Source organism: Aythya ferina, assembly GCF_964211825.1.
Source record: "Aythya ferina genome assembly, chromosome: 1".
NCBI classification, from domain to species: domain Eukaryota; kingdom Metazoa; phylum Chordata; class Aves; order Anseriformes; family Anatidae; genus Aythya; species Aythya ferina.
The window spans coordinates 55755280-55767398 of record NC_140296.1 but is presented as its reverse complement, the minus strand read 5'-3'; the positions used below and the strand labels follow the sequence as shown (position 1 = coordinate 55767398).

The 12119-nt window shown below is 34.5% G+C and overlaps 1 protein-coding gene across 11 annotated transcripts in view; it reads left to right on the top strand.

Moving 5' to 3' along the window:
* DOCK9 (dedicator of cytokinesis 9) overlaps positions 1-12119 on the top strand; it is a 125972-nt gene that overhangs the window by 87373 nt on the left and 26480 nt on the right. For 4 of the 11 annotated variants that reach the window (XM_084524204.1, XM_084524201.1, XM_084524200.1 and 1 more), the window contains exons 33-38: positions 917-1037; positions 1903-2036; positions 5140-5254; positions 6884-6950; positions 9314-9361; positions 11198-11334. In XM_084524204.1, the coding sequence (XP_084380330.1) occupies positions 917-1037; positions 1903-2036; positions 5140-5254; positions 6884-6950; positions 9314-9361; positions 11198-11334 (622 nt within the window). Of the gene's footprint in view, positions 1-916; positions 1038-1902; positions 2037-2692; positions 2867-5139; positions 5255-6883; positions 6951-9313; positions 9362-11197; positions 11335-11859; positions 11904-12119 lie in introns of all 11 variants that reach the window. The other 7 variants (XM_084524207.1, XM_084524205.1, XM_084524206.1 and 4 more) reach the window with 5 other exon arrangements.

The window sequence follows — 12119 nt, the reverse complement described above, 5'->3', positions numbered from 1 at the left end:
TTCCTTTTATATCTATTATTTTGATAAACTTATTGTAGGATAAGACTAATTAAATCATGGTATCTTTTCTTACTCAGAAATTACACTTCTTCTCAGTTTCCCTGACAATCTGTATAAACAGTTTGCCTCTCCTCTTGTAGAGGTACTGGAGACACTTGTACGTACTTCATGCTCATGTAAGAGAATACTCCCCCAACATCTAACGCAGATAATTAGTTGTTTGATAAAGTCATGATGGATTCATTAGCTGCTGTGCTGTTCAGCAGAAAAACTGGATGTTGGTGGTAGATGGAGGTGTGGTTGTTGTTTTTTTTTGTAACTCCAGTTTTCCAGTTCAGTCCAATACTGACATATACAGACCAGAAATAAATTTAGTTAATTCTCTAGAAATTAGAGTTTTTAGCCTTAAAGAAGAATGCTTTTGGAACAGCTGTAGTATAAGACGATTAGAGGAGAACGAATTCAAAGGGAATTTATGAAGGAGTATATTGATATAGTAGTCTCATACAGTAATTGAATCAAGATTTAATGATTAAACAAATCTATTTTTTTTCCATATTTTGCTGTGTTCCATTTGATGATTAAGAAAGGAACTCACAGTACCCTTCTAACAGGAATGTTTGGAAGTTTGAAGTAAAGGTAGTCTGGGTGTTTGGACAATATCTGTATTACATTGTTTAAAACAGTACGGAATATTCATATTTTCAATTTTTGCTGAGGTATTTTAACTTTGAGGCTATCTCAGACTTGTTCAAAAGCCTGAACGTCTCATTCTATGCTTTTGAGCATAGCCAATAGCAATTAAATAAGAAAGAAATATATAGCAAATTTTGCACTAGAAGGTAAAATACGTATTACTAACTAAACCCATTTTGGAAAACAATCACGTTTTCTTTTTTTTTTTTTTTCCAACCAGAGTGCAAAGGATGATGCACTTAATTTGCCAACTGCTAATCAGCTAGTAACACCACAAAAATCAGTAAACACATTGGATAACAACCTTCCTAAAGATCTCTTTGGTGTTATCTCTGGCATTGGTAAGTGCTTAAAAACAGAAACATATTTTTCTTTTGTTACTAAAAGTAATCGTTCTGTGTGTAGATTTGGCTGCTTTTTGATTCTGTATTTGGTTGTCACTTGTACAGAACTGTAATGCAATCAGCTATTCTGTTAGATCCAGAATTCAGACTGCAAATGAGATCTTTCTTTGGGGATTTTTGTTTTGTTTTGTTTTTCTATTTGAAAGTAAACCTATTTCCTGGAGAGAGCTGTTCCCCCCTCCCTCCCATCAAAGTTGATAGTTGTTGTCTTGTTGCAGAGAAATAGGAGGCAAGAATAGTGTTAGTCACGGCAAGAGCACCGTAATCCATGGATGTGTAAATGATAAAATGATGTTTTTACATATGAGTGTGCATGTATTTCTACATAAATCTGCAAGTGTGTGTAGATATGTACATACACTACTGAAAATATAGAATAAGCTCATCTTCATTAAAAGTATGTAGAATCATAGAATATATGAGTTGGAAATGACCCACAAAGTTCATCAAGACCAACCCTGGGTCCTCAAAGGATCACCCAGAAAATCAGACCATGTGTCTGAGGGCATTGTCCAAATGCTTCTTGAACTCTGACAGGCTTGATGCCATGACCACTTCCATGGGGAGCCTGTTCCAGTGTTTGACCACCCTCTTAGTGAAGAACCTTTTCCTGATATCCAGTCTGAATCTCCCCTGTTGCAGCTTCAAGACATTCCCTCAGGTCCTAAACGTAACTGTTTAAATGTATGTTTGCCTTCTTAAGAAATATATGCATATACGGTGGGTTTAGAAGTCTGACTATGGAATGACTTTTTCAGTATATGTATCATCTGAGATTTTTATATTGTTTTGTTTTGTTTAGCTTCCCCGTACACCACATCAACTCCAAATATTAATTGTGTGAGGAATGCTGACTCAAGAGGCTCTCTTATAAGTACAGACTCAGGAAACAGTCTTCCTGAAAGACACAGTGACAAAAGCAATTCCCTTGACAAGGTAAAAAGACAAACACAAAAACAAGCGCACACACCTCCAAACATAAAAACAACAACAAAAAAGCCACAGAAGTGTATTGCTAAAATTTCAAGTTAACTTTGGTAATCTCTACTGGGGTTTCTAGAATGACTGCAGAGCAGTATTTTACTTTTTTTTTTTTCTTTTTTTTTTTTTTCCAGAACAGGTGCCATGAGCTCTTCTAGCATTGCATTTATTAAGCTGTTTTGCAGAAAATGCAATCAGATTTTTCAATTTAGCAAGTGGTTGTAGTTTCATTTTGCTAGGTAAATGCAGTAGGTGAAGTGTATTAAATTTTGCTTGAGAGAACTGAATTCTGGTTTGGAGAACTTCTTTGATTTTTGTGGAGATCTTCACTCTATTCTACACACAGTACACATAGCATTTTAAACTGAATCTTTTAAAATCAATTGCCATGCATTCTTTAGGTAACTTCTCTTATGTTTAACTCTTCTAAATCATTGCACATTCAACTTGTTACAAAATAGGAATTTTGGCTGCAGTAGCTATGAATTATTCAGTCATGTCTTTCTAGAGCTTGTATTGATGCTGATCACTTTCATTTTCTTAGATCTTGTTGTGCATGACACAACATGTTAACTTTTTCCCCTTGACCCTGACATGCCTTCGTGTGGCAGAGAGAGAAGCTTCTCAGAAGGCACTCTGCTCATGCTATGCGTCCTAATGGAGAAGAAGAAGAAAATTCTCACCCTGCAAAGAAATACCGTGTTACTATGGATTTTTCACTTCTGACAATTCCAGTTTTACCAGAGAAAATTATGCATGCTGCTTTCCCTCTTCAGTTACAAGAAGTATTTTTTTTTTTTTTTGTGCTTGGTATATTTAAGCTTCTGAGTGAAGTGTGTGATCAACAGTTTTGCCACTTCTTTGCAACAGTTGAATCTGAAGGCAAATATGTGCAAAGCCACCATATAAAATACCATTAAATGGCAAACCTGTGATAGTTCATGTACATGATTTGATTATACCAGAAATATTCAATCAGCTTAAATATCAGCAGAGTTTGAGTTTTATGATACTTAATACAAATAGGACTAAAAAGTTTTTTGACAGTGACCAAGTAAATAAATATCTTGGACATATGCTGTTGCTAAATGGCAATTCTGTCATCTATTACTTAGTTTTCTTATTGTTAATTGCTAATGTGTAGTGTTTTTACTAAGCAAAAGAGCTTTCAAAGGAGTCACCATCCTTTGAAAATTATACTCTGGTCTGAAAATTTAGGTAGTACAAGATTTATGTTTTGCATGCTGTTAATATTTTCCCTAAATAATACTTAATGCTGGCTTCTTATTTATTGCTTTTCAAACTCAAACTCTTTCTAGTAGACTAGTTGTTCAGTACACGTATCTTCATTTTTTTCTGATTGTTTGATATCATTACTGAAGAGCCATGGTTTTGTTCTAATTTTGTTTCAGAACAGCCTGCAGAGCAATGCTTGTGGAAACATGATTTGCTAAAGTATAGCTATTTTTATTTTAACATGTACATATTTCATATGCTAGTGAGATTATTTAAAAAAAAATAAATGAGTAGCTGTAGTCCTAGTTTTATCCGTTTACATTTTCAACTGTTTCAGGGGGAGTTTTATCTCTGAACAATATCAAAAAATCTAGGAAATTCAAATTCAGTTTCCACTCTTCTACCTTTTGCTTGCCTGCTCTATTTCAATATCCATAGAACTGTATAGTAGCACTTCCTCATTTACCAGAGATACTTCAAAGATTAACAGTTTATGAGGTCTTTAGAATTTGCAGTAGTCAGGTTCGTGTAGGTGTCCATTTCCTCCTAAATTACAATATTAAATATAGTTTCACATGCCACTGCATATCCATTCAATGACTAGATTATAACAGACTGCACAGATCTGTTCTAGGACAGTGATTCTGTCCTTTTTTGGAATATGCTGAAGGGTTTAGTAGTCATTTGATGCGTGTACTGTGAGAAGGGTTGTTCTACCCTTGGAGTATCAACAGTTCTTGCTTTGTTTGTGAAACCAAGTGCTTTTATCCCTTAAGACTGTTTTTATTTTCATTTTTGTTTTACTAATTTTGATATAAATGATTTTCTCCTAAACTGGTATATGTGTCCTTAAAAGATAATGAGGCCAAGATGATTAAACTTCTTTGTAGAAACTGTTGCACAGATCAATTATACTAGAATGTTAACTTTCTGGAAAACTGGCTAAACGCCTGGTTCATCTTCCATTTGGATAAGTGGCCTCATATTGTAAGTGAGGGTTAGGCACTAAAAAGGGCATAATATAACCTTTAAGCAAACGTTTATATAGCACATCTGTAAAAGCTTCAGACTTAGGATTTTATAATGCTTGATTGTGTGGAAATGATTCTTTTACAAACAAGATACTGCCTAAAGCTCTGTTTCTATATTCTCACAGTTTTATTTTTTCTTTTTAGTAGCTCTTTCTGTGATACCTATTTTGAAAGTCATGATTTTCCTTTTCTTTTTGGACAGATTTTTTTCAATGTTGAATATTGCTGATTAACTAGGTTTTGAAGCTGGAAGTTTTCTTGAGGCAAGGGCGAGTTACTTATCAGTAGCTGGTCTTTCAGAATACATGTAATTCCCATACAAAAATCCCCTGGGATTCTTCCATCTTTAAATAGAAGTAATTTAGTGGAGGCTCTGCCTACAGTTCAACATAATCTCTTCAAAAGCAAAGAGGCATATACATGTATGTACAGTAGCATGTATTTTTAAAGTAAACCAAAAAAAAAAAAAAGGGCATGCCTGATTTCTACAATGTGGTATCTATCTATAATTAACTTGACTTAAAGTCAGTCAGGTAACTTTTCCTCTTACTCGTCTTTCTGGGGGAAAAAAAATATACAGAGAAGGAAATAAAACCAAAGGTAAAGAGGTTTAATTTTGTATACTTTGTGTGTGCAATGTGTGTTTTAGTGACCTGTCTCTACATAAAACATTTTTGTCTTCATTCTGAGATCCTTTTTCTGTTGCAGGAATTAATAAAGCAATTCAAAACATTTTAGTTCATTATCAGTTTAAGAACTTTTCAGACAGAATACGTCTGTTTTCTCTTCAGAACCAACAGAGCAGCACGTTAGGAAGTTCTGTTGTTCGATACGACAAACTTGACCAAGCAGAAATCAAGAGTCTGCTCATGTGTTTTCTTCATATCTTAAGAAGCATGTCAGAAGGTAGGTAATGCCACCTATTTTTCATAAGTCTGAGATGATGCCTTAGATTTACGCATGTGACTTAAATACCCTTTAAAAATCAGCGGAATTTTTTAGGCAGAGGCATCATGTTGTGCCTTGTTTGTGTGATTGATCAACCTTGAAGCTCACTGAAGGCTTGTAGCCATTAAATATTCATTATTCCTGAAAACCATGAGGCTACAAGACTGGGTAAGCAAGTGTATGCTTGTGTTTGATAGTAGAATCTGATTTGGCAAATGGAAGCCAAAAACACTTCGTTGGTCAAAGAGTTTAGGGCTAGATGAGTTCTCCCTTCTGCAGAACTTCCTGTATGACAAGAGAACCAAATAATCTGATCACAGTGTATGTTTCAATTTCTGGAGTGGAAGCATTAGTGCTTGCATTCTCCAGGGATGTTTGGGGTAGTAAACACTGAAATTTCTGAAAGAATTGTGCTATCCTGGAGGAGGAGGAGTAGCCATAGAAATACTGCATGAATGGCAAATCTTTAACATTAAAATCATGCCTATCCTTTATTTATATATATATATATAATATATATATATATATAAAAATATATATATATATAATATTTTTTATATTTATATATATATATATATGAGGGGGAGAATTGTTGTCCATTTTGTTTAAAAAAAAAAAGAATAAAATGTCAGTAGTAATTGTGTGCCTGTTTTATGTTAATTTCTAAAAATCAAGCTTATATACTGCTATTTGAACTCTCATTTATTACGCCATTAAATCAAGAATGAGAATTGAAAGGTTAATAAGTACTTAATATCCAGTCACACTGTTAGATTTTCATGTAATTACATAGATATTTTATGTTTTTCAACTAAAAATAATAATAAAAAATACCCTTTTTCACTAATTTATACTTTGAAATAATATATTAAAATGATTCATAATTTCTGGGAAGCTCAAAGTCTTTTTTATTTGTTTTGTGGTTGTGATTCTTCTGGAAAAGAGCAAGTGTCAAATAATCTTTGTCACGCATCTTTGTAATAACTTTGAACTCATTAGCTAATTTTGAACATTTTTGGCAAGAATGGCACTTGGCACTTTGCCAAAATTTTGGCACTTGGCTATGCAACTACAAACTTCTTAAAAAATGCATAGCCATTTTTTAAAAATCCGTGTGTGCAACTTTGATTTGCTGACTAATCTATGGCTACCATAGTAACCCAAACAAAGCTGAAAAAAAATGTAAATTACAAAGGAAGAAATCATAACTTTTAATTAAAAAAAAAAAAAAAGTTGAGGCCAATCTATAAAGAAGCAGATTATAGGAATAATAGCCCAACATTTTCTTAAGTTGTATTTTTTTTGGAACTCTGTAGTCACCATTGACTACACAATTATCACTCTCTAAAATATGAAAATATATGGGAATATTATGGATTCATTAAAAGCATATTGCAGAAATTCACAGAATTTACATGCAATTCTATAATAAGCTTCAAGGAAAACTTCAAATAGTAATCATCATTTGTAACCCCACAAGCCATTTTTGGATTCTGTAAATCCTCATTATTTGAAAGCTTAGAGCTTCTATTTAATACTTTTTTGTGCTTACTGACTTTGTCTTGCTTATATTTTTCATTTTCCTAGATGCATTGTTTACATATTGGAACAAGGCTACAAAATCTGAACTAATGGACTTTTTCACTATTACAGAGTAAGATTGTTGTTGATTTTATCATAAAATCATACATTTCACAATGCGTTAAAGTCTTGAGTGTGAATATAAATGTATGCGTGTTATACTTTCTTTATTTGAAAAGGAATGCCTTTTCAGTCCTGGTTTATAAATCCTTGATTTGGTGTGCATAATTGCACGTCTGTCTGATTCCATAATAGTTCTGGAGTTAGGCTATACAGAAGTGATCTCAGGAAGTTCCTAAATAGGGCGTAGTATTCACAATATCGTTGTGCTCATATAAAATGATCAGAGGCTCTCTTGCTGACCTGACTGAATTGTTTCATTTCAGAAACAAAGTGAATGTGAACTGTCCTCCTAGCCTTCCTCTTGAGTCTTCCAGTATACTGTGAACAAAAAGATGTATGATGAATTCATTATTTGTTATCAACTGCTACACTGCAGCCCTATCCATATTTAGTATTATTTGTTCATGAGAATTAGCTGATATATAAACAGAAAGCAAGGAAGGTGCTGTCTGCTTGAAGTGGGACAACACAGAAGTCTTTCTGCAAGCTTGGTTTCACTGAAGTGAGTTTCCATAGTCTAGGCCCAGTCATTGTAGTGTCAGTAGTTAATTGTGTTATGGAATGTGATACTCAGTTTATTTTAGAAATATATATCAGACAGTATTTTAATTCATCCATTGAGTACATCTGGCATTATATTGATTGTACCAGAAACAGAACAGAGCAAGTAAATGAGCATACGTAGTAGATTGAAGCAAGAGGTGGAAACTGTGCCAAATCGGTGAACAGTATTTTGCCGTTAGTGGTCTCTTATTGAAGGGCTGGATAGGATTGGTTTGTAATCAAATCAATACTCTCAAATTACCAATTAGCAAAGGAGGTTTACATCACAATATCAGTTTAAATAATACAAAATAAAATTCCCATGTTAGAATCATTTAGGTTGGAGAAGGCCTTCAGGATCATAAGGTCCAAAGTGCCACATCCACACATCTCTTAAATGTCTCTGGGGATGGGGACTCCAGCACCTCCCTGAGCAGCCTGTTACAATGCTGACCACACTCTACATGAAGAAATTCTTCCTGATACCTAATATAATCCTCCCCAGCACAACTTGAGGCACTTTCCTCTCGTCCTATCATTTGGCACCTGAGAAGAGCCCTACACCTTCCTTGCTGCAACCTCCTTTCAGATAGTTGTAGAGAAAGATAGGCCTGACAAATTAGGTTATACTCTCAACCTTCTCACTGGATCTGAACTAGTAGTATTTTGGTTCTTAAAAATACACGTTTAGGTGTAGATTTTTTTTAATGTCAAAAAATATCTTTTAGGGTATGTCTTTATCTTCTTATTTTTGTAAAAGAAGATTCCATTTAGAAAATAGTTTTGTCAGAAACCCTGTTGCCAATGTCCTGGAATCTAGAGGCCTTAAAAAATGGGGAATAAATAAAATAAAAATAAAATAACAATGAAATAACCTGTTACCAAGGAAACTTAGGCTGGACGGCATACATTTTGTTTTGAACCCTTATTCACATTTTTCAAAATGTGCATATATCCATATATATGTAATACCTGGTTATTGTTTTTTTCTCTATTCTTTACATGTTACATTTCTGTTCATTTGTAAATTACCTGCAACTGTGAACGTCATTTCACATAATGGGATCTTGTTTGTAATAATTGACACTAAACATTACTTCCCTATAAATATTAAGAGTCTATACAAGATGAATCCATACAAAACTGGAGCACAAGATGTTCTGTGTAAACATCAGGAAGCACTTCCTTACCCTATGGGTGAATCTGTGGGCGCTGGTACAAATTGCCCAGAGTGGCTGTGGAGCCTTCTCCTTTGGAGGTCTTCAAAAGCTGCCTGGACATGGTCCTGGGCAACCTGCTCTGGGTGGCCCAGTTTGAGCAAGGGGTTTAATCAGATGGCCTCCAGAGGTGCCTTCCAACCTCAGCCATTCTGTTATTCTATGAAGCACTCAACTCAATGTTTGTTTTTCTTATGTGCTCTGTTTTTTCACAGTTTGCCCTTCTAGCTTGGCACTGTTAGACTCCCACTAGGTGTTTTGATGCAGATAACTTGAGATAGGTGTGCTTGAGGCAGCCTTACGTGTCTTTGATGTTAATCCCAATTTGACCACAACAACAACCATCCATAATTGATTTCAAAGCAGCTATGTCTGCTTTGAACATTTGTCTTGGCTTGAGGTTTGGAAAGGAATTTCAGGAGTGGGAGAAACTAATTTTTATGACATAAGAGTTTGAAGTTAAATGAAAATAATAGTTAAATAATTCCAATGTACATATAAATTTATAACATATTGTTTTAAGTGTTTCTCTGACATTTTGTGTTCTCTGCAGAGTGTGCTTACATCAGTTCCAGTACATGGGAAAAAGATACATAGCCAGGTACTGTGTGGAATTTTAATTTAGCTGGCTTGTCCACTAAGAATAATAGTGTGTACGCTAGTGTGTACATTAGGAATAATAATGTGTACACTAGTGTGTGGGAGTAAAAAAGTTATTGTAAAATGATACATAATTTTGAAGTAACTGGTTAGTATTAATAATTCTGTATCCTCTCTGAAAGTCTGGTATCTGTTTCAGAACATTGTGTGTTGAGTTAATAGTAAACTACTTTAAAGTTTACTTGCCCTTCATACTATCTTTTTACAGCTGCTTTTGTTCATTGAAATAATGTCTTTGGAGAAGAAGTTTTATTATTGATTTTAATGTTTTGTTTATTCACTTGGCCATAAAACCATGTCAGTTGAAATGTTTTAGAAATTTAATACATAGTGATTTCACTGAAAGGTGAGTGGTGGACATTCCAGTTCTGCTGTTTTTCAGTTCAATGTCCAAAGTACTGCTAGATACCTGTGTGCTCCCATGGATGTCTATTTAGGAGAAAATCTCAGAAACATGTACTAAATTATTTGAATATCTTTGCATTAATGTGTTTTTAATGCAAAATACTTTATTAATAGAGTAAAATATAGCAATCCATTTAGACTTCACACTGTGATTGACATGATGGCGCTTATAATTAAATTTATGGCATTGAAATACTGGCCCTTTTTGAACTTGGTGAGAAAGTTGTTGCTGACATTGGATGGTAATGTATTCTAAGATGTTAGCTTTTTAGGTTTTAATTTAGATATAATAGTATGTGCATCTGCTTCTACAAACAACAAACATGATTACCTTCCTGGATTTTTTTCAGAAAAAGATCTGTGTTCACACACCTTAAAAAATAATCAAAAAATATATAAATCAGTGGCTTTCTTAATGTTTTGATTGTAACCTTTGTGCTTTAATGTAATTCAAACTCTGTGGATTTACAGGAGTCTGTAAAGTTTAGCCCTCTTGTGAAAAATGCTTTAAACTAATTCTTTTGACTGGTGTTTAGAGAAGACTACTGCGCTTCCTTTTTGTTTACTGATTGCTTAGTCTGTGTACTGCATGTTTTGCTAAAAAGATTTAAGCTGTAGAATTGTCTTGTGTTCTGCAGGGGTATTGAATTTCTACAGTTACTGTAGCTTTCTAGTCTTTCACATTGTTGTTACGCTAAAGTATATCACAATCAATGCACGTACTCTTAAAAGACGCCAAATGACACCGAATGAATGGGAACAGGGAGTCAATTATTCAAGCACTGGTTTTCATTTTTCATCAGCTCTGGTGGTGGTACACAATAGGAAGTTAGCCTGTACTGATTGCTAACACAGATTACTTTTCTGTTTTCTTCACTTGATTGCTGCAAGTTTAACAAAGTATATGGCTCTTCTCCCTTCCTGCTTGGGTAAGATGTCCATGATAATACCTCAGCTAATTTCTGCTTCCCTGTTGCATGTATGCCTCCTAATTTTACCACTGTGTGTCCTTCTAACCCTTTCCTAAATTTTTTACAATCAAAATAGAGGATTTGTTTTGGGGTTCTGAATATTTTCAGAATCTTCATATTCTCAAATATTTGTTCACAAGAGCTCTGAAGTAAATTTAACATTTCCAGAGTGACTGCTTGTGCGCTTTTGCTGTCGTGCTTTAAGGATTTTAGGAAAAAGTTTGCTATGATGCTTTTTTTAAGCTACCTATTTTTGTTTTATAAGTAAAACATTAAATAGGTCGCATTGTGATTCCTCCTAGAAAACTTCTTGTGCTGTAGCTGCTTAACTAACACTTCCTATCTTGCTGCAGGTTGACATGTCTAACTTTTGCTTCTATCCCATTTCACCCATCTTGCAGGAACCAGGAGGGGTTGGGATCCATAGTTCATGATCGAAAATCTCAGACATTGCCTGTTTCCCGTAACAGAACAGGAATGATGCATGCCAGATTGCAGCAGCTGAGCAGCCTGGATAACTCTCTCACTTTTAACCACAGTAAGTCTCATGACATGGTAACATTCATCATCCTCAACCAGTACCACAACACCAGAGACAGGTCCCAGAGCCACACCAGTGCTTTTCAATAACTTTTATTGTTCTAGGTCAAACGAATAACTGGAATCAGTCGATGGTCTGTTCCCTCCTTTATGATAAAACAATCACTGCTGGCTGATGCCATAACATGGAGCACGGTTAACTACAGTATATTTCAAAATTGTACTTTTTTTTTTTTTCAATTACAGGCACATCTACTTTGTGCTGCACATAGTTACAGAATTTACTTCATTAAGCTTTATTTTTTCTTCTATTTGCTTCATTAGGCTTTATTTTTTTCCATCTTGATCTTACAGATGTTTAATCTAAAAGTAAAAATTTGCACTTTGACCATATCTCCATGTTTTGACATCTCCTAAAGAGAAATAAGCTTCTTAGAGTTTCTACGGAGAATGTGAAGCCCGTGATTTAGTTTGTCTGGAAGTAAAAAAGCGTCCAATAATGAAGTGATTTTTCTGTTTTCAGTGTGAGAAAGATATCAAGTGTTCTTGGAATTTCTGTAGACAATGGTAAGACTTAATCAGGTTGAAGTCAGCTTCTATAAGACTGCTGTATTGAAATCTGCTTATGTCCTATCTTTTTAAATATGCTGCTCTTAAATTGCAAGTACGTAAAGTATTCTGAAGCACCATTTTGCAATCTTCAGCTTCAAAAGCAATGAAACTGGTTGACTAACCCAGTAAAATGCAACACTGGGACTGAAAAGAATTGTGTGCAGTAAAGCA